General features: G+C 37.4%; 2 protein-coding genes across 3 annotated transcripts in view; both read left to right on the top strand.

Moving 5' to 3' along the window:
• LOC149814469 (protein IQ-DOMAIN 3-like) overlaps positions 1-14,428 on the top strand; it is a 39,628-nt gene extending 25,200 nt beyond the window's left edge. For both annotated transcript variants that reach the window (XM_089988692.1, XM_089988693.1), the window contains 2 exons: positions 13,387-13,515; positions 13,603-14,428. In XM_089988692.1, the coding sequence (XP_089844818.1) occupies positions 13,387-13,515; positions 13,603-14,286 (813 nt within the window). In that variant the 3' untranslated portion in view covers positions 14,287-14,428. The remainder of the gene's footprint in view (positions 1-13,386; positions 13,516-13,602) is intronic.
• Positions 14,429-15,883: 1,455 nt separating this feature from the next.
• LOC149814466 (acyl carrier protein 2, mitochondrial-like) overlaps positions 15,884-24,026 on the top strand; it is a 54,201-nt gene continuing 46,058 nt past the window's right edge. Inside the window, exons 1-2 of the mRNA XM_089989347.1 lie at positions 15,884-15,947; positions 15,998-16,139. Of these exons, the coding sequence (XP_089845473.1) occupies positions 15,884-15,947; positions 15,998-16,139 (206 nt within the window). The remainder of the gene's footprint in view (positions 15,948-15,997; positions 16,140-24,026) is intronic.

Genomic DNA, 24,026 nt, shown 5'->3' with positions numbered 1-24,026 from the left:
TTGACGCTGATCCAAGATAAAACATGCAGATTAATGGCAGCAGGGTGTGCTAAAAAAATAAATAAATCTTATTTATTCTATCCTACGCTAAAAACGACAATCAAATTTACGCTATATGCAATAAAAAAATCACGTTTAATCTATGCTAAAAAAATATTTAAATTTAACTACGTGTAAAAACAAGTAAAGAACGGGGGGAGAAGAAACAAAACTTGCAGCTGGCTTTCGATGGAAGGGTTGAGAAGAAGAAATGGCCGCTCCCGTGGTTTAACGTGTACTCCGACAACAAGGCAAGAAGGCACCGACGAAAGCAAGGGTTCGAAGAAAGATGAAATCGCGATTGAAGAAGGGAAGAGAAGAGAAGAGAAGAGAAGAGAAGAGAAGAGAAGAGAAGAGAAGAGAAGAGGGAGAACTGATGATCGAACGGAGCAAAGAGGGAAGAAACGATAAGGAGAGGGAGAGAAGAGCACTTGCATTTTTTTCAAAAGGGAGGATGACACCCGCTGTCTCAAAAAATTATTTTTATACTAAACAATTAGGGCAACACACGATTTTTCTAAAAACTACGTTTAATTTTCTACTAATTCCAAAAACTACCTTGCTAAAAATTAATTTTCAAAAATACTCAATCCTAAACTACTCAAAATATGAATAAAAACCTCTTAAACTAATTAAAATACTGTAAAACACACAGGGAAGGTTGAAATTGGCATTTTTTCTTCATTTTCAGCTTTAAAGTAGTTTCTCGAAAAACCTTGACAAGAATGGGTTTTTGATGCATTTTTTTGACAGATCATGCATAAAAATATATATCTAAAATGCAAAAATTATGCATGATCACAACCCTATTCTACCGTCGTTTGAAGATCTCATACCTCGGTTACTTTTGTATGAAATGAATCTCAAGAATACTATCAGAGACTATGGGATGCCTCAAGATTCTCATGAGGTGTTGTTTATGGGGGCCAACAAAGGAACAGGGAGAGGAGGTTATCGAGGAAGTCGTGGCCGTGGAAGAGCAAGCAGTTAGGAAGGCAAAAGTTTCATGTCTTCTTCTAATGCTCCAAATTCAAATAGTGTTAACATTGGGGGGTTGACGAGTTCCAATTTGTTTTATATGCAGAAAGCCTGGTCACGTGAAGGCTAATTGCTATCACAAAGATTATCCAAATTATAATGCAGAGGACAACTTTAATTATCATAAAGGACAGACAATTAAACAAAATGTGAATCAGTCGCACGCCGAAGGAGAGAAAAAACTTGGGTGATTTGAATGCATTAATTGCTGCCATAAATCTGAAACAGAACGATCAAGGAGTTTGGTATGTTAATTTTGGAGCGGCTAGTCACATCACTGGAGATGCAGGTAAATTCTCTAGACCGGTTACATATTTTGGGAAGGCCAATGTTGTTATAGGAGACGGTGGCCGGCACCCCATGACATATGTTGGAAATGTTTTTATTCCTTTATTTGAGTCTAAATCTATCAAACTTCTTGACGTTCTTTGTGCACCCAATATCAAAAAAAAACTTGTTTATGTTTCTAAACTTGTTGATGATACTAATTCCTGTGTTGTTTTCACTCCTTCTATGTATGTGAAGGATCTTCGTATGAAGACAACGTACGCTGAATGGGAGCGACGTGGGACATGTACGTCTTCAAAGAAAATTCACTGCAGAAGTGTCTTTTTTCTTCAACATCAGTCCCTGAGAAATCCTTTGCTTATACAGTCGGTCTTGTCAATACTGTCAATATTTGGCACAATAGGTTGGGTCATTGTAGCTACAAATTTATTGAACACCTTGTCTTAGCAAGTTGATTCCAAAGACAAGTTTGAGTCATGTTTTAAATAATACATTGTATCATAGTTGTCAAGTTTGCAAGAGTCATGTAATTCATTTTCATTTTATGAATAAAAGAGTTTCAAAACCTTTTGAAATTGTGCATTCTGATGTTTGGGTCCTGCTTCAGAAAATTCATTCTCTGAAAGTAGATATTATGTTATATTTGTTGATGATTATTCTTGTTATTCGTGGATATTCTTTATGAAACAAAAGTCTGAAGTTTTTGATATTTTTCGTAAATTTCATGCCTATGTCAAAAACTAGTTTTCCTCGACTATTCTTAATTTTCAAAGTGATGGCGGTGGTGAGTATATTTCTAACGATTTCGTTGAATTCCTGCAACTGAATGTTATTGTTTGAAGGGTGGCTTGTCCTCACACCCCCAAAAAAATGGGCTAGCAGAATGAAAACATCGTCATGTTGTAGAAAATGCCTTCACTATAATACATGCCAGTGGTCTACCAATTAGACTGTGGATAGAAGCTTTCCATTATGCAATTTATGTGATGAATCACCTTTCCATAGAGGTATTGAACAAAAAATCTTTGTATTTTATGCTTTATGGCAAACACCTTGATTATACAGATTTGAAGTCTTTTGGTTGCATTTGCTATGTTCATATTGATAAGACCCAACAAAATAAATTTGGGAATAAAGCCAGTGTTTGCAGATTTGTTGGATATGCAGATGGTTATAAAGGGTATCAGTGCTATGAGGTTATCATTAGAACCATTCGTATTTCACGGAATGTCGTATTTGATGAGAATTGTTTTCAGTACGATGATAGTACAAATACACTTTCAGACAGGCAATCAAAGATTGAATATTATCAACCTTGGCTTAGTGCAGAGTTATTTTCACAAGCAGAAAGGGAGGATACAGTTTCTGATGAACCTGACGAGATAAGAACATATGATAGAGACAAGACAGAGGAACAAGTCCACAACAAATTCAAAGAGGGACATGTTTATGCTAGAGGTACGAGATCCTATTTTATGCCCAAAATATCAGGACAGGAAAGACCTGTGGGCACAAATGAGAACTTCGTGACCTTGAGAAGGTGGACACGAATATGCCATCCTATAGAGAAATGGGATAGTTATGAAAATTTTAGTGTGGATCATCAAGCCTTTCTTGCATTCATAGAGTCTCAAGAATAACCCAAGCATTTTTATCGGGCATACCAACATAAAAGATGGGTTGATGCCATGAATGAAGAAATGGAAGCTTTGCACAAATGTCAGACATGAGTAATAGTTAAAAGGCCTTTGAACAAGAATGTAGTTGGGTCCAAATGGGTTTATAAAATAAAATACAGACCTGATGATAGTGTGGAGAGGTACAAAACACGACTTGTGGCAAAATGATTCACTCAAGAGCATGAACTGGATTATGCTAAAACATTTAGTCTCGTGATAAAAATGAGTACCATTCAAATTATTATGTCTCTGGTTATTGATTATGGTTGGACACTTAATCAACCTAAAACAAGAAGTATACATGGAACAACCAGAAGGGTATGCTCAAGATGATCTGAATGCTTATGTGTGTAGATTACGAAAATCCATTTATGGATTAAAGCAGACATCACGTTCATGGTTTGAGAGTTTTTCTCAAGAAATTCAGAGGCATGGATTTGTTTGTTCATATATTGATTATTCCTTGTTTATTTACAAAGAAGAAGGCTGCATAACACTTCTCCTTATATATGTTGATGACATGATAATCACAGGAAGTTCAGAACATATTTAAAAGACCAAAGAATTACTTAGCAACAAATTTCAAATGAAAGATCTTGGAAAGTTAAAGTATTTCCTTGGAATTGAAGTTGATAGGCAAAAGAAGACGTTAACAATGTCTCAATACAAATATACCATTGACTTACTTGCTAAGAGTGGAATGAGAGACTAAAAAACCAGTGGTTACGCCATCTCCTATTCACCAGAAGTTAAGTAACGGAGACAGAGATATATATGAGAATGCAACCAACTATCGCAATATAGTTGGTATGCTTCAATACTTTACCTTTACTAGGCCAGATATAGTTTATGTTGTCAATCAAGTATCACAGTTCCTGCATGAACCAAGGACTGTGCATATGGAGGCGGTTAAGAGGATCTTGCGGTATTTGAAGGGCACCATAGGAGATGGTTTGGTGTATGAGAAAAGAAGACAAAACCAGGACATGCTAATGTTGCTGGCATACTCATATGCAAATTGGGTTGGAGATCTTGATGAAAGAAGATTAGTGATTGTTATTGTGTGTTTCTTGGGGGAAACTTAGTTTCGTATAGTAGTAAAAAGCAAAGAGCTGTTGCGAGGTCAAGCACCAAAGCTGAATATCGTGTGATGACTCCCGTCACTTCAGAGTTGACATGGATTAGGCATCTTTTGATTGAGCTAGGAGAAATTTTACCAAAATCAATTTTGTTATGTGATAATCAAAGTGCGATAAAGATCTCAATGAATCCTATACATCACAGAAGAACAAAACATATTGAGATAGATCAACATTTTATCAGGCAAAAGATTGAAGATCAAAAACTAGAAGCGAGGTATATTGGAACAAAAAATCAAATTGCAGATTTGTTCACCGAAGGGCTGACAATAAGGAGATTCTGGTTCCTTAAAGGCAAGATTAACATGATTCAAATACATGCTCATCTTGAGGGAGGTTGTTAAGACGTTATAGTCTTTTACTTTATGTTTCAGTTTGGATCGGATTTGGATCCAAGATCCAAACATGATGTGTAATTAAGTTGTATTATTGAGGGTTGTTTAGTCCTTGGTATTATAACCCTAATCAGGTTGTAACATAAAAAGGAGTAATACATGTGAGGGAATGTGAGCCGATGATAGCCTCTAGTCGATCTCTCTTTGGGCTCTGCTTCTCAGGTTCTCTCACAATAACATGCTACTGCAGATCAACGTTTCAGCGACAGACCACTGCTAATCAGGTACTATTTCACGTTCTTACAAGGATCGGGTGGCCTTCACCTTGATCTACCTCGATGAAGATGCCATTTGTTGGTATCACTGGTTGGTGTCTCAACTGGGGATGCCTACTTAAGAGGGATTTTCCCAAGCTCTAGTGATACAATTTGGTCCCTTTGCGTATGACAATCGCCATGTCTCGCTATCTAATATCCACCAATATGGCAACATTATTGACTTCCAAACAGAGTTTGAGAGGTTGAGTAACCTCATTATCGGTTGGTTCCAAGAGTCGTTGATTAGGACCTTTATTGTGGGCCTTAAACTGGACCTGCAGATTGAGGTTCAGGTTGCGAGACTTGTATTCTTGATGCAAGGTTTTGAATTGGCACGTGTAGCCGAGGAGAAATTATCATGAATGAACTCATGCTGGACCCGGCCAGGTGGGACGTCCAATCAGAGGTACACGTTCCAAGAAAACCTAACCTAGCAGGACTGTTTCTCGCCCCACACATGAGACTGCCCCTTCCTGGTCCAATAAGTGGGCCATGGATCGCTCCCAACCGCCTAGTCGAGCATCCAAACCACGACCCAAGACGTAAGTAAAGCGGATCTCTCGCGCAAGAAGGACCTTTGTTATCATTGGGATGAGGTATAGACTAGGGACCACGTGTAAGGTCCTGAATCTATACCTTATCAATAGTGAGGCCGAGGACAATAAGGAGAGCGATCCCGAGTTGATTGATACGGGTGCTGACACTTCAGAAGAGGTTTCGAAGGTATCTTACAATGCACTAGACGTTGTGCAGACTATGAGAGTGTCAAGAAGAATCGGTTAGCTGGCTATCTCAGTATTGATAGACATTGGTTAGATGCACAACTTCGTGTGTACGTAGACGGCTAAGAGAGCCAAGTGTGTGACTTCTCCTCAGCAGCCTTTTGAGGTAGCGGTTGAGAACGATAGCAAACTCAGATGCATCGCCCTTTGCCCTAGAGTTTGGCTGGAGATCCAGAGGACCGTCCTGACTACAGATATGTTTGTATTGCCGATTAAGTGTGCAGACGTGGTGTTAGGGATTCAATGGCTTCAAATCCTTGAGTTTTGTTTAGTGAAACTTCAAGAACATGATTATAAAGTTCGATTAATGAGGTCATCAGGTGTCAATCTGAGCCCCTCTGTGGATCCCTGCTTCTCTGGCTAAGTCCAAACAACTCGTCAAGGTGGTTCGGGAAAGTGTGTCAGATGTTTCTGATGATGGCAGTAGAGAGGGTGCCCATGACCCCCATAGAAACCCGAATTGACTTAAAGGCCTTGCTACATAAGTTTAGTTGGTTCAAAAAGAATGTGTCTGGCTAAAGTACGCATGCTGGGGTAGATCCTGCTTGGTTTATTCAGTTTATGGAACACCGAGATCCGGTTTCATATTATGGACCCATGACCCATAAGGTGGAACGAGATTGGAAAAAGAAGAGGAAGACTAGATAGATGCTCAATATCCAGAGTTCTCGCCTTATCCTTGAGGACAAGGCATGTTTGAGAGGGGGTGGATTGTTATGGACCCTTTCTCGCTCCAGGTCCGACCCAGAGGATATCCCCATCCTTGGATCCACCTCAATCAGGATCCAATCCGTAGGAGACATCCCAATTCCAGGATCCACACCAGGAAAACTTGCCCAACCTGGAGTTCTACTCAGGTTGGAACTCTAGTGGGACACCCCCTGGAATCCAATCCACGGTGGGATTGTGCATGTACCTTTTACCTTTTTGCCCTTCTACATTCTTATATATAGATATACTGTGTATAGTTTATTTTTCAGATTCCTCTTTATTCTTCATTCTGGTTTCTGCGATTACTCTCAGAGGGAAAGACTTTGCTCCCTTACTCGTCCGTCTATTCCCGCTCATCGCCAGCTCATCAGGAATATGTTTCTTCCTTTCATCTGACGACCTCGCCAACTGCCTTGTTTTTCGTACCCAACAAGTGAGACGTGTATCTCTCTCCCTGTCATTTTTTCCCTAGTCGTGTCCCCTGCACTGGGACACGTGCTTGCCACACGCCCCTTCCACTTCATCTATGGTCATGTCCCCTGCTTGGGACATGCCTCTCTCCACCTTCTTGCCTAGTCATGTCATCTACCTTAGGACACACTCCCGACCTCATGCCAGGTGCCGCTGTTGCGTGTCCTACCTGTCGGACACACCTCGTTATTCGTGTTAGCTGCTAGAACAATGCAATCCACTGCATAGGCCATGCCCAGCTCTAGCCGATCGGGTGTGGTTTCTTTTCGAGCTTTGATTCGTGCTCCGCAAGGCCATAACCGTAGGACCGACCCCTCTGAGAACTGGGTCTTGACATTGTGTATACATACCGGTTACATGGTTTGAAATATGGTGAACTTGTAATGAAATCACAAACTTTACACACCCCTCAAACAAGAGGCAAATGCAAACCCACACAAAGGGGCAAAAGCACAAACACACTAGCCACTTATGGGCTTAAAGAAATGAACACACAATATATAAAAAATATTGTCTTTGTTGAGGATCAAATGCACACAAAATGCATTACATTACAAGGGGTCTAAGCTCCATATTTATAGGCACAAAGAAGAGGCTCCCCAATATAGCTGTTGGAGCTTCCAATGGCTGGGATCCCCAACAGCTATATAACTATTATATTTGTCAAGGGCAGAAATACCCTTGACAATATAACATATTAGAATTTTAAATAAAAAATAAAAAAAGCCCCTATTGGGCGACACCTATTAAAAAATTACATAGGTCAAAAAAACAAAAATACCCCTATAAGGTATTACATATTACAAACATATCATATATATATATATATATATAAACCCACATTCTAACACCCCCCCTCAAACTCACATAATGGCAACTGAGAGTTTACCAAGAAAAAAGTGAAATCTGGGAGATAGTAGCGCCTTAGTGAAGAAGTCCACCAATTGATATTCAGATGATACATATGTTAAAGTGATGGTTTTTTTCAGAAATGCTTCACGGACATAATGACAATCCATTTCGATATGCTTTATTTTCTCATGAAATGTATGATTGCTTGCAATATAGAAGGCATTCTTATTATCACAACATAATTTTGAGGGTGCATATATGAAAACTCCCAAGTCTTTGAGTAATTGTCGCAACCGCACCAATTCATAAGTCATAGTGGTCATTGCAGATATTCGGCTTCTGTGGAAGACAAAGACATCTTTTGTTGTTTTTTGCATCTCCAAGATATCAAGAACTCACCTAAAAAAATACAAAAACCAATGGTTGAGCGACGATCATTTACATCTTCTCCCCAATAAGAGTCAATATATGCAATATCTAATGGGGATGAAGATGATAAAAACAAACCATAATTGATAGTATTTTTAACATATCTAACTATTCTCATTACAACACTCATATATAGTATAGTAGGAGAATGCTGAAATTGATTAGCAGTATGAATAGCATGAGCAATATTCGGATGAGTAATAGAAAGGTAAGTTAAGGTGCCAATCATTTGATGATATGGAGTTGGATCTTTCAGAGGTTCTCAAACATCTTTCTTCATTTTTGCATTGATGACCTTTGGCGTGTACTCTCTTTTCATCCGTAAGACCTAACCTTTTGATTATCTCGACTGCATATTTAGTCTGAGACAAAAAATACCCTCGGAGTGAGTAAGCAACTTTTATCCCAAGAAAATATTAAAGAATGCCAAAACCTGTCATATCAAAGTATTTTTTGAGAACATCCTTGATATGACTAACTCTTTGTTTATCACTTCCTGTGATAATCATATTGTCCACATATATGAGCAAAATAATTATACCTGCATCAGAGGACTTGACAGACAAGGCAATATCAGTATAACAAGATCTAAATCCTAGTTGAACCATTACATCACTAAAACAATCCTATCAAGCCTTAGGGTCTTGTTTTAGACTATACAAAGCTTTTTGTAATCAAAGAACTTTTTCATGTGCCAAACCTAATTCGAGTAGAGGTTCTATATAGACTTCTTTATTTAAGGTTTCATTTTAAAAGACATTTTTAACGTTCATTTGAAAGATAGGCCTTTTTCTAATAAATGTTATGGCGACGAGAGTTTGAACTGTGGTCATCCTAGTTATTGAGGTAAAGGTTTTCTCATAATCTATTCCATATTCTTGACTATACCCTTTGGTAACTAGCCTAGCTTTCTACATTTCTAATGTGCCATTACTTTTAGTTTTAATTTTATAGACCCATTTATACCCTATGGTTTAATTTCCTATAGGTAATGATTGAATCTCTCAAGTTTTGGTATTTTTTAAAGCTTCTAATTCATTATTAATGGCATCAATCCACTCATGATGTTTTTTGGCTTCATTATAGGAAGAAGGTTCTACATAAGAATATATGGCCATAAGACACGTTCTCTAGTGGGGTTCAATGGACTCATAGGATACAAACCTACTAGGTGCTTGGGATATCCTTGTAGGTCTCCTAATACTAGATTGATCTATGTCTTAACTTTGAATATACCTTTCTAATGCACATGGTGGTTGGCTTTGTGTACGACGATAATATGTTTAAAGTTCATTGTGAGGTTCAACAATATGCATATCTCCTTCATGATTATCATGAGTTGCAATTGACACTCTCATGCATATCATGAATATCATTACTTTCATTTACATCAACATCATCAATATTACCATTATTATGCTCATTCATTAGATCAAACAAAAATAAGTACTCATATGGTTTCTTAGACTCGATTTTTCCCAAACCATTTTCCTTTTCAAGAAACATTACATTTCTTGAAACATCAAGCTTATTACATTTCTTGAAACATCAAGCTTGTCTTTCTCAATATCACAACACCTAAATCCTTTTTGGTTTTCAGTATAGCCTAGGAAAACACAATAATGGCCTTAGTGAAAAGTTTATCATTTTTGTTAGAAAGAAGAAAACATTCACAACCAAAGACTCTCAATCTTGAATAATCGAGAGGAATTTTAAACAAATTTTCAATAGGAGAAGTGTTTCTAAGAATGTTAGAAGGCATTTTATTGATTAAATAGACCGTTGTATGGGCGGCTTCGGCCCAAAAGTTTTTTGGAACATTTTTTGGATATTAAAAGAGTCCTAGTGGTTTCAATAATGTGCCGATGTTTTTTTTCGGCCAACCCATTTTGTTGTGAGGTGCAAGGGCAAGATTTTTTATGAGTAATCCCTTGTTGATCAAGAAGGCTTTTAAAATCTTTTGATAAAAATTCTCTTCCGGAATCAGATTTGAGTCTAAGAAAATAGATCCATGTGTGCCTACTATAATCATCCACAAAAATTACATAACAAGTATCTCCTTCTTTGGACACAACCAGTGTCGGTCTTCATACATTTGAATGTATTAACTCAAAAGGTTCTTTAAATACAAATTGGTTATTTCCTAAAGGTAGAGATTTTGATTTTCCAAGTATGCAATCTTCACAAGTAAAATATTTTTCATTAAAATTTTCAAGAAAAAAGGAGTAAATACATTTTTTACATACTTGGATGTCCTAATCTTTTACGCCAATGTTCAGTACTTTTTTTCTAAACAAAATTACAGAAATTTTGATTTGACAATTTCAAATTGTCCATGTAGTAGAGGTCTCCTCTTGTATGGCCTTGCCCAATCAACTTCTTGGACTTAAGATCCTATACCAAGCAATCATTAGGTGAAAAAGTAACCTTACATCCATAGTCGGTAATTTGATAAATGGATAAGCGATTTAGGTTAAATTTGGGCACTACTCTAATATTTAGGACAATTTTTTTTTATTATTTTTAAAAGAATATTTCAAAGTACTCAAGCTTTAATTTTTAAAGATGTTCCATCGGCGGTTGAAACATAAGCATCATTTGAATTAATTAAACATTCAGATAGTATGGACTCATTATGAGCCATATAAAAGGAGGCACCGAAATTGAGAATCCACGAGTTCTTACCGGGGTCCATGCATGTTGATACAACCGCACTAGAGAAAGAAGAAGATTGACCTTTGATTAGTAGTTTAAGGATTTTCATGAGTTGAGCAAGAGAGACGTTCTTGAAACCTTCATCTACACCACCCTTTTCGCTTGAGGATCCCATAGAGGCTACTTTCTTCTCATTTATCTTTTTGGGGGAAAATGGCTTGATATAGCCTGGTTCTTTGCAAGAGTGACATATTATCTTACCACCCCTCTTGTATTCATAGTCACTTGAGCTCTTCTCATAATCATTTGAGTTTCTGCTATAGTCACTTTGGCCTCTTTTAAAGTGAGGAGGCCTATATGCTTTTGTATAATTTTCGAATCTTAACATAGCAAACACCGATTACTCATCTTTGGTAGAGCTGAGGTTTTCTAATCTATTTTCTTCTCTACTATGGAAGGAACACCTTCTCTACGAAGGAGAACCGATTTGGTCCTTTCAAATTCGGTTCTAAGCCCATTAATAAATTGGTAGAAATGCTTCGTTTTGATTTGATTTTCATAAAGTTGTACGTCTTAAGAACAATGTCACTCAGGCTCTAAAAAAGCCAATTCATCCCATAATAGAGAAAGAGTATTATAGTATTCCCTAATGCTCATTTCCCCTTGGGTCATAGTTCTAACTTTATTTTGCACATTACATACATAAGCTATGTCTTTTAGACAATACATATCTTTGAGATACTTTCATGCATCATTAGCAAAATTAAATTTTGCCAAACTTGAACATTTCCTGATGTCAACACTATTGATGAGCCATCCAATGATCTTGGAATGACCCATCCTCTACTCTTTCCACCTTTTTTATATTCGGCAATGACTTTAGACATTTATTCTCTTTGAAGTGCTACTTGTCATTTTCGATCTTGGTAAGCACAAGCTCAGGTTCTCTTTCGGTGCCATCAACCAAACCCCATAGACCCTTTTCACATATTTTGTGTTTCACTATGGATGAACACGTCACATAGTTTGTATCATTGAGTCTTACGAGAATGGAGATGACAACTCCTTCATTCTCCATTTTACAAAGAAGAGATAGAAAAAGAGAAAGAGGGAAAAAAATGAAGATAGAATATAAGCAAATGTATTATTTGAACACCACAAGCTCTCGATCACATGATCCATACTATCACACGAACAAGATCTTCAACCGATGACTTTGATACTATCTAATGAAATTACAAACTTTCCACTGCCTCAAACAAGAGGCAAATACAAACCCACACAAAGGGGCAAAAGCACAAGCACACTTATGGGCTTAAAGAAATGAACATACAATATATAAAAAATATTGTCTTTATTGAGGATCAAATGCACACAAAATGCATTACATTACAAGGGGTCTAAGCCCCATATTTATAGCCACAAAGGCGAGTGAGAGACTCCCCAATATAGCTGTTGGAGCTCCCAATGGCTAGATTTCTAGCCGTTGGGGTGCCCCAACAGCTATATAGCTATTATATTTGTCAAGGGCAGAAATGCCCTTGACAATATAATATATTACAACTTAAAACAAAAAATAAAAAACCCATATTACAAAAATTACATATATCAAAAAGACAAAACCCACATTCTAACAGAACCAAGTGTTCAATCATTGTGGGCAGGTTGATGCCAAATTGTGGGGAAGAGACGCAGTTGCCACCCCTAATTGCTAACTTCGTGCTATATGGTAGAAATTTGTAGTTTAACATGAATGAAAGCTGTCTAATTTGCCTTTTAACTTTCCTTATTTTCTAGAATAATGTATTAAATATCTTTTGCCATGATTTCTAAATATGAGATGCATATGATAGTATTTTAAGATGTAGAAAAAAAAACTAAATAAAGAGGAAACAACCAGGTTGTATATTTAATCAAAACAGTGATGCACTTCAATTGTTCCATGCTTGAAAGAAGCTCTCTCTCTCTCTCTCTCCATTTTTACCATTTATGGCCCTTATTTGCAATTTGTTAATTTGACCCTTCAAGATCCAGATAATTTTGACCACCATTTAGGTACAAGGGACTAGAAGAAGTCCATTACTTCTAATTCTAAGTATAGAGTCACTTCCACCAATGAAATCTTCCCCATAAGAATTTTCCATAACATATTATCCAAACTCTATTTGGACACCAATAATAGAGTAACTAGATCAGAGGACTGGGTATCTTTTTTTTTCCCTTTTTGTGGTAATGCCAGCCTTTTTGTCAAGTGAAAAATTGTGGGCAATCTATCAATTTGCTTTCCTTATGTTTTACCACGTTTTAGTTTATAAACCCAGGAACATCCTTCAGAGGTAGGAATGCCAAGTAATTTATTATTTTACTTTGGAAAACCAAGTGTCTTCCGTATATATTTAATCTCATCATCTTATACTAGTGCACTTTTGAACTTGATCATTAATAGATTGAAAGAGAAGGGCATGTGAACTATATTCTGTCGCTTATGATTTGGTTCTCTGCCAAAGTTTGAACTTTTGTGATAAATTCTATGTAGTTAGTTATCATCTTTGCTTACTAGAAAGTTCAAGTTTTTTATAGCAAAAGGTATATTGTGTTCAGCAGGATTTCTAGCATGTAGTTCTCTGTTTTTATTTTCACCTTGTGTGCAGATTGATGGTAGTCAAAAAAGATGGGATGGCAGCCGACTATCGAAGGAACAAACTGAAATCATATTCTTGAGCAGACAAGAAGCTACATTTAAACGAGAAAGGGCCAAGGAATATTATCTGGATCATAGAGTAATGTGTAAAGAAACTTATCTGATTTCATAGTTTGTTCATTTTTTTACACATCTATAACCTTTACCAACTTCTTCACATATCTAGGATAAAAAGATTGCTCAAAAACCAACAGCTTCAACTTCTGCCGTTAAACAATGTCATTCAAACACTGAAAATGTTGAATGGAGCTGGATAGAGCGCTGGATGGATGCTCAGTCACATCAGAGGGTGTCAGAGACTTCATCAGCATCAAGTATTGACCAAAACCTACTTTCTGAGAAGCAGATTGCAGAAACAAAAGCCTGTTTAGATACATTATTTGCAGAAGAAATACAAAGCAAACTCAACGTAAGAGAATTGCAGCATAAGAGAAGACTGATGAGATCCCAATCTCCAACCACAAATCCACGAAAATCAACACAGAGAATTATGATCAGAGATGATGAATCATATGCAAGCTCAACAACTTCCCTTCCAAGTTATATGGTCTATACAGAGTCTGCCAAGGCAAAAGCTAGGTCAAGTAGCACGCCAAGACAAAGAATGAGTACCTCAAAAGGTGCTTCTGTCCATAAGTTGATTAACAAGAACTCTTCTTTTGGTTCTCTTAGAAGTGATGCAAGTAGCACAAAGCTCAAAAAAAACCCTGGTTCTCAGCAGAAATCACCAGGTTTGAAGGCTCTACCCGGTCCTGTAAAGTCAGACAGGGCACTCAGTTATATCAAAGATCTTAGCCTAGATTCAGAATGTTCTTTCCTGAATTTGGACCGTCAAAGGGTTTTCAGATGATTTGATATGAAAATAAGTATTCATCTCTTCCTGAATGTTGTTCTCCAGCTTTTCATGTGGCTCTAACAATCTTGTTAGGAAATTGAAGTGGGGAAAAAAAGTGATGCTTGACAACAAAGATGATGTTGATTTCTCAGACAAATTGTACAGTGCTTATTGTTTCGTGTAACTGTTTTTGGAAAATGTGGGTTTCCTTTGTTATGTTTGAATAACCCATTGGTCTGTTCATCTCATTTACAGGCTTGGCTCGTCTTGTACAATATCTGGTAGGTTTGTCGGTCTGGAATCCAAGTTGTAGTTTGTTATGCACCACATAACGAGTATCTTGCTTTTCTACTGATCAGATTCATCACTTCTAATTAAAATGACTCTCTCTCTCTCTCTCCTCTGCTTTTCTCTTCAACATTCAGTTTTTAAGATGGTAAAATATCAATGATTCACAGCTCATCATACAGCTGAAAATGGGTTGGAAGAGTCCCAAAATAACACGTTGGAATCAACTTTAATACATCAAAATGTTAAACATGTCCTAAAGGTCAGTTTTTGCTTTCCAATATTATAACTAATGTAAATCAAGGGTATACCACCATAAGTTATTATGGTCTAGTACCACAATAGATGTATATCTCCCGGTAATATATCGATGCTGTTGGTGATCAATTGATTGAAATAATCAACTTCTCTAAGAGGAGAAATGTTCTCTAAAATACATAGTTATTATTAGGGATAGAATGAGCTTTTTGTTTTGAAAATATACTAATGCATATTTTTCAGAGTAATAAAGCGTACTTCAGCATTTTGATTTTCAAAAATTCAATTGAACATATTTTATTTAATAATTTAAATTTGAAAACTGAATGAGTTGTTTGACTATAATAAGGCCTAGCCTTAGCCCAAACTGAAAAAATACGCAAAATTCGGTTCCTATCTGGACTTGGGTCTGAGGTCGATAAGCGCTGGTCTGACATAGTGCACTGGGTAGGACTTGGCTCATCCCCTAAAACCCACAAACCATTGTGGCCCCAGCCAGAGTTGAAGGCTACAAACGGATCAGACACGATCAGATATCTGATCCGAGTCTGACATGCTATTTCCGGATATGGATTCTATAGTAAAATCTGAATGTGTATTTGGATCGGATTCAGATCTGTCCAATTGGATTACTTTCAGATTTGGGTCGGATTCAGATCAATATTTTAATTTGGATCTGTGTTTATCCGAATCAAAATCTGACCTGATTGCAACTTTTACATGTAAATAGCTTGTTTTGTTCCAAACTTTTTCTGGGTTGAGTATTACCACATGTATTTTGAATTCGGATTCAATCTTACCTTCTCAGATCTGATACAGATCCGGATTCAGATATACTGCTTACATTTCGGATTCGAACCTGGTAAGATCGGCCCGAGTCCGACCCGTTTGCATCCCTAGGCCCTAGTTAAAGCGACTTCAACTCGGACGGTCGGACCTTACCCGATCTTTCTGGAACCGGGTCAAACCCGAACCATTTCCATCCTTAAAGAAGCTCCCTACCCATTCATTTTCGCTCCTTCACACTCGCAGAGAGAGAGAGAGAGAGAGAGAGAGAGAGAGAGAGATGGCGGCCTCTTCCGCGAGAAACGCGCTTCTCAAGCACCTGAGGGAGAGAGTGAACGCTTTTCTCACTCCCCATCTTCTTCTTCTTCTTCTTCTTCTTCTTCTTCTTCTTCGTCTTCTTGGTGGCCTCTGCTGCTGCGGTTGGTTAGGTTCTACTCGGAGGAGGTGAGGGGTTCCTTCCTCGACAAGTCCGAAGTCACGGACCGCATCATCTCAGTCGTCAAGAACTTCCAGAAGGTCGACCCTTCCAAGGTACCAACCGACCACCCAACCCCCTTCCTTCGAATTCCCTATCTTTTCTCTCCTTCTCTTGTTTCAATCGTCAGATGCTATTCTCTCTTATTCTTCTATTTCTTTGATTTTTCATACATAAAATCAATTTGGTGCTTTCTGATTTTATGGATTCACCAAGTGAGGCGAATCTAGGAAATGTTTTGGGGTTTTGTGCGTTGGGAGTCTTTATCGTGCTTTTTCGTGGTTGTGTTACTTTTTCTTTGATGAATGTGGATGATGTATATGATTGCTTTTAATTTATTTAGTTACGGAGATTAAGGGAGAATCTTCGAACTGGTGATTCTAGTTTTTTTTTTTGGTTATTTGAAGGCGATTTATAGCTGGTGGAATAAGAAGATTTTTTTATATGCATACTTGTGGTAATTGGCATTGAAGGTTAGACTTCTCTCTCAGTGAATGTTGATGTCTATCATTTTAGAGGATTTTGAACGTCGATAGTATGTAAACACTTGACTTAAGGTTCCTGTAGGATTTTACATTTGTAGTTCTATTATATAGTTATGTTTGATCAGTGTGGCAATTTGTCATTGGCGAAATTGAGTAGGTTTTGAGATGCATTTACATTTGTATCACTTTATACTCTTCAAGATTGAGGGCCATGGAGATTCACAATTTCATTGGTATTTAAAACATATTAGATATGTCAATACCATTAGCATCTCATGCGGGTTGCAAATTAACCTTTTCCCCCTCTTCCTTTTTTTTCTGGGAGACAACCCCATGTTGGGATTCGAATTCAAGACCCTTTGGTTAAATAGTGCAATTCTAACTGGTCCAGCTATCTTATTTGAGCCTAAAAACAGGTTAAAGCCTCTGAAAAATGACAAAAAAACATTTAAGTACGGTGAAAATGGAACTAGAAAAGGAAATGCCGAAAATAATATTGCTGGAGTCAGAAACAGATGTGGAGGCTTTTTCAAAAACGGAAAACCAAAAAGTGAACAATTAGGGAATCCAATATAGCAATGGCCAACATATAGTCCAAAAAGTTACATAACTTGGGAATATTTACAGATCTATTATTTATTTTGCCTATATATGTATAAAATGTTTGCTACCCTCGTGGATAAGGAACCCCTAGTAAAAAATATAATATTTTTATTTTTTTCAGTTTTTTTTGCACATCTAATCCTCCAGAAGTGGTCTACATATTAATTTTAGTAGAAACATACCTTTGGATGATGCTTTTCTGATGTATGTCAGATTTTATGAGGGTTGAAAAAGTGGTGGCCCACAATGTACCAAATTTTCAAACCTGAAAAAACATATTTTTACGTTGAAAAACTATGATCCAAGAGTCGATTCCTGATTCCTACTATTTTGACCATGATGAACACATCCATGAGGTCATATTTGGTCAAAATAATCTCTCCCTATGAGTTCCAACTAAGGGGTTCCTTACCCACGATGGCAGCAAATGCTATCCCTATATATATATATATATATATATATATATATATATATATATATATATATATATATATATATATATATATATATGCGCTCCTGCTCCCTCAAAAATCAGCGTTTTTGGCATTTTTTCTCACATCTAACACCATAGATGTGGTCTATAGGTTTTGTTTAGTGGGAACTGGCTTTTGGATCACCAGAATCTGACCTGTATACAGGTTTTTCCGGTGATCCAAAATAAATGGCTATGAAGGTACCAGTTTTTCCCGGCTCATAAAAACATGTTTTTATGTCAAAAAAACATGATCCAAGAGTCTATTCCCACTAAATCGAGCATGCTAAACACATCTAATAGTTCAGATCTATCATAAAACACTTCAAAACTATGGGGTAGCACGAGAAATGAGACCTAATATGTTCAGTTCTCTCTCTCTCTCTCTCTCTCTCTCTTCGACGAGAAGTCGACGACGACCCCCCTGAATTGCCCCCTGCCTTCCTGCCCCACCCTCTGGGTAGCTGGCCAGCCAGCGGATGACCCATCTATTGGTGGTGGTGGTCCTCTTCTTCACTCCACTGCCCTTCACTTTTGCCCCCTTCTCTACATCCCCTCCCCCCTCGATTGTGCCCCAACCCTGCCTCTACCACCATCCATCAGCTTGTCGGCCGACAGTCGATGATGGAAGTCAAGGGAGAGCAGCGGTTGATGGGGAGTGGTGGTAGTGAGCCCGATCTCTCTCTCTCTCTCTGAACCACCGCGGAGGTTGGCTGGCCGCCAAGCCCATTGCTGGCAACTGCTTGAGGGAGTGGACATGGAGGGGGAATGGGGCTGGAGACGGAAGGGCTAGAGAGAGAGTTTAGGTGGTCCATGCACTAGTCCTTCTCCCTTCATAAATATTCATATTTTTTTGTCGAAAAAGCATGATCCAACAGTCAATTCCTAGCAAATGGACCATGCTGAACACATTTACATGTTCAGATTTGCAAAGAAAGTATTGGAAATGCCTACTGGCTACTTCACACTTTAGTTCTCATATTCTAGTGTGCCTGTACCCTTATCCATGTGACGTAGTGTGTGTGTGTGTGTGTGCGTGTGCACACATAGAATCATGCAGAATAATAAGATTACTCCTGAAAATCCAGTGTGTATAATATACATGAAATCTCATGATAAATAACAAGTATTCACTAGTCAACTAGTGATATTGTGATAGCTGGCATGTTAATTATGCATTATGTAATATGTGCATAATCCAACATTGATCATGATGACTGTGGTGTAGGTGATGGTGGTGATGCATTGTGGTGATAGATGAGATGAGCATTTGTATAGCAGTGATGGTGATGAAAGGTGATAGGTTATGATGATTATCCTAACATGCAGCGTGATGAGGATCAGATCATTCTCATGATTAGTGTACATGGTAAATGAACATTATCAACTACTGGTGGTCTTTGATGTTGGTGATAACCTTGGTCTCTTCAAGATGATTATACTGCATGTGTATTTATAGTTCAAACGAGTGAAAAACACGAAGATTCTGTTAGTTCATGCTATGCCCTAATTTTCATCAATCAACTTGAATGTAATGTTTTGCACAAAATTCCATATCTTAAGAAAAAAAAGGGTGGGTTGCTAAACTGTTCAATGGAGGGGCCTGATTTGAATTTCAGTTTAAAGAAAGTTATTTGTAAATGAGGTGTTGTCAAGTTTATTAGTTCACAGGACTGGCAAAATCTCACTGTTTTATTGTAGCCTGTCACTTGCTGAAATTTTTGGTTTTGCTCATAAGAGTTCAATGGAGAATTTCTGGTTAAGGTCAAAATACTGTTGTCTTGGTGATATATGTATTTCTATATGCCTATTGTGTCATCATTATCTTTGACTTCTATGATCTCTGCCCTATGCATCCAGCATTGGCACCATTTGTTTCCATTGCAAGCCATTTTGGTTCTGCGTTGTGTACTGATCGGTGATACATCTCTTGCTGCTGCTGTTTCAAGTGTTCAAGATGACAAGCACCGAAACCAGTGTTGTGAAAAGCGCTGAGGCGCTCCACCAAAATCTGAGGCGAGGCGTAAAGCGTAAGCCTCAATTTTTTTTTGAAAACTTAAAAAAAACTGTAAAAAAATATCTAAAATTATTTTCTTTGTTGGTTCATATTGCCGACTCCGATTGTTTTGGGATGAAAGCATAGTTGTTGTTGTTGTTGTTAAAAAAAACTGTAAAAAATATCTAAAATTATAAATAAATAAAAAATGCTCTATTGATGAAGGAATTACGCTTTATACCTATACAAGAATAGCCAAAAAATAATAAACAGAGCATGTTTGGGCTTGGCTCATTTACCAAGGGACAGAGCTAGTGACTCGTCTTCTTCTTGGAAGGACATAGGACATTTAGGAAGATGGTTTCTTGAGGGAACCATCCTTACAGGTTGCTGGTGTGTGGTGTTGGTTCAAATCTATCATCTTTCCATTGAATGAAAAAATAAGAAATTCTTTTTCTTATTCAATAACCATGTTATGTTGACATCTGCAGAGTTTGCTAATTTCATAATATTAGTTATTTGCATTGATCACCTAAAGTTTCCCTCTTTGCCTCAATAAAAGGCAAACCAGAGAAACTTAAGCCTCAAGCTCCTCTTCAAGACAGAAACCAAAAGCAATTCTATGAGCAATACAAGTTTAGGTATCCAGCTTCCAAGAGGACCTGTACAAGTCATAGTGGAAAGCTACGTGATCCTTCATGAACTGCAGAACAGGTGCCTTATAACTAATTTCAAGAAAAATATGATCAAAATGACTCATGGTTATGAGGAATGCTTACAGCCAATAGAAGTTCTACATTGTAAATATTCCGAAACCATACACATGAGCATTCAACATACCAATCACCTTTAAGGCTATAAAAGAACTTGTCAACTTGAAGCTGAAAAGTTTCATAAACTCTGACACAAAACTACTCATAAATGTTCAAGTGGATTAGATATATAGTCAACAGACAAAACAGAAAAAATGAGTGGAGTGGTTCCAGAATCATGTAAATACTAATGAGTTGTGGAGCCTGATTCAAAGTTTTTGCCCTTGCCGTAAGGGGGGTCCGGGGGCTCCCCCCCGGCGTGGGTCCAGGGTTTACCTCGCAGGGGGTGAGCACATTAAGTGACTTGGTTCTCAGCGAGGGTTCCTCTATCATTTAAAAAAAAAACTCTTTGGGTAAGTCTATGTCACAAATATCATTGATTTAAAAAAGATCACAATTTTATTGTGATATTTTAAAAAACTGATGTAATACTGGAAAATATTGATTTTTGAAATATCGCTAGTTTGAAAATATGTCAAGTTCATACACAATAAAATAGCATTTTTAGGGCATGTTTATTATTTATATTTTGAATATACTTTTTACATATCGTTTATGAGATTTTTATATTTATGTATACCAATATTTTTTTCCAAAAAAAGAATTTCTATACTATCACGATACCTTTTTTGACGGAGATTTACTTGAGAACAAGATTTGCAACATTGGGGCAGACTTACCTGCTCACTCTCATCAACACCATGAATCCTACTCGAGTGGAATGAGTACTCACATGAGCCATACCCGTATTTGGTCTCAAACGATGGTGAGAACCAAATGCAGTGCCCCCCCCCGAAGATTTTTTTTTGGGCTTATGTTTGAGACCCGGTTTCTTATGGATCATACCCGATTTTCTTGGGCTTCTTCTACTTTCAAAAGGCAAGCTCAGGTTAGGTTGATAGATGAGACAGAGAGAGGTGGGAGAGAGCAAAGAGACCAGGGAGAGACGAGCAAAGAGGTGGGAGAGAGCAGACGAGACAGAGGCGAGTGAGAGGACGAGTGAGAGAATTTGCAACCCTAAATTTTGGTCAAATGGGGGCTTTGACCCCCATTTGACCAAAAAAATGAGGCGCCTATGCCTCACCTCAAGGCGCGCCTCGCCCTGAGGTGTACGCCTCAAGGTGTATGAGGCGTACGCCTTGAGGCCTTTACGCTTTATACCTACGCCTCAAGGCACAAAGGCCCTTGCCTTGAGGCGAGGCACGCTTTTTGCTCCTTGAGGCGCGTTTTTAATAACACTGACAGAAACTCTCCATTTTCTCAGTACTTTGTTCTATTTTTCAATGTTCCATATTTCAACCTCTCCTAGTTAGAAATACTTTGTTCTATTCTACTGTCTCATCATTCTTCTTGTTTACTGGCATAATACTGTGACCTTTTGTCTCCAAAAAGGCAAGGAATGCTTTGAGATTAGATTTCTTTGACTTCTGTTGTGACCAATGAAATATTCTAGTGATTGCTTGATGAATAAATTGGCTTGGTTCTTTGGGTTGATCCAGTTGTTTCAGGGGGCAATATGTAGTTTGAAGAGTTCAGCTTCTCATTTTCTTAGTTTTACAGTGTTCATGGTTTGAGTGTTGAGAATGAGTTGGTGCCATATCTGTTCATCTGTTCTATCGACCTTCTGATGAACTCAAGCTTATTTTTCATGGTTGTTGTGGTCAATAGCTATCAAGGTTATCGGGTGTCATATCATGTCTCAGACAGATCCAGTTGCTTGGGTGGAGTTGTTAAGTTGCCTACTGCAATGCTAGTTCAGTCAGGAAACATTGAGGCTACTTTGCAGTAAATTGATTAAACTTTGTCCTGGACATGAACCCAGGAGAGAAGCCTTAAACTTGGGGAATTTTACCTCATTCAATTTTGTGTTCTTTATATACTAATAATGGTGTGGAAGTTTTTACTTTTCTTAATTTCTTGATAATTAGAGGGGGGGGGGATGTGTGCTTTGTTGTTTACTCCATTTTGGCCCCCGTATCATGTCCCTTATGTACTAGTCATGTTGAAAATTTCATCAAAACGTCTGTATCCATGTCACATAAGTTTTGGGATAGGAGATTCTAAAATTGCAACGGGTGGAGGTGAAACTATTTTAGTTTAACAAAGTGTGGGTTTTTTGTTTTCTTGCTTTAGGCACATCATCTGGGATCAATTACTAGTATCTAGTTTATCAAAAAATCAGGAGTCCAAAATCCAGACTTTCACAACTGAATAGGGTGGAATTTTGGGAGCTTAAGTTTCCAACTTGTTCTACCATAAGCAGTAATTTTCATTCCAACCTATTGAAATGATCATAAAATCTGTAACTTCAGGACCTATGTCACATGGGTACGGGTGCAGGTACAGAGGGTACAACACAACAATTTCAAAAAATGTTGGTACGGGGACACAACTATATATATACATACATATATATATATATATAAAGTTTGGATTTAGATCGGGTGTGGATTGATATTAAGGTCCATATAAAAGATTTGAAAAAAAATCTTGAATACAAAGGTTTTTGTGTTAAATGATTAGGGGTTGATTTGAAATTTTTTCAAATGGAGGTGAGTGGGATGATTTTTTTTTTAAATAAGATATGTATCGTATCGTAAACAATCATAATTTTTAATAAAAAATGAAAAATTCAAAAAAATCATGAAAAATCATAAAAAAGCAAAAAATCCAAATAAATTATAACACATGAAACAATGATGAATTGCACAAAATACAACCATAAAATCACATATGAAACATTTATGTCTCTATGCGTTGCATAAGACATCATCAAACATGAACTATCTCACAAGAACAACGCAAGATATTAAATATCTTGCAATTAAGAACATATCTATATTTAGTTAATCTTATTACGTGTTCCTGTATTCTATGATTTTTTTTGTTTTTTTAATTTTTTAAAATTTTTAAAGATTTTTTTGTGAAATATATGATTTTTTATGATACGATACGTATCTTACTTTGGGCCCGACCGATACGCTACACTACTTATAACCTCGAGTTGGATCCTTGTTTGATGTCGATTCATTCAAGTCCAAGGTGTTTTCCAAGGTAAAATCAGTAGGAGTAGATGATGTTTCTTGAGAGGTCATAGAGTCGTAACTTTCGGAGAAAAAAAAAACAAAGGGCTGTTTCACCTAGAAAAAATCTTCAAACATATTGTTCATGATTTCAGATTCTTTTGTGAACACTCAGCTGCTGAGATGAGAAACTAGCTCAAAAGCTTTCCTATAGTGGATCTCACATGGCCCCATAGAAGCCGATGTATTTCCCAAGCCTCCCTTTTGTTACATCATCTAGAATCACTCACTTGAAAATGAGTTATCATCTGGATCGTGCATCCTTTTCACCTGTCACTCCAATTTATGTGTTATAGCTCATTTCAGTGAAACTTTCTAGATTTGTGATGACTATTGGAGTGCATATTCATTTTTACGATGGTCCAGGCCTCTCCTTGACAATTCGATATTGGTTCAGTAACTTCTATCCGTTTCAAGGGGGTTTAGTATGCACTATCTTTATGTTGGTAATAGTTATGAGATTTTTTTTGTATTGGGATAATATTTCTAATTCACTT

The sequence above is a fragment of the Nuphar pumila genome, chromosome 15 (genome assembly GCF_984573655.1).
Source record: "Nuphar pumila chromosome 15, dmNupPumi1.hap1.1, whole genome shotgun sequence".
Classification (NCBI taxonomy): Eukaryota; Viridiplantae; Streptophyta; class Magnoliopsida; order Nymphaeales; family Nymphaeaceae; genus Nuphar; species Nuphar pumila.
Note: the sequence above shows the minus strand (reverse complement) of the source record. Positions and strands in the feature narration are given on the sequence as shown.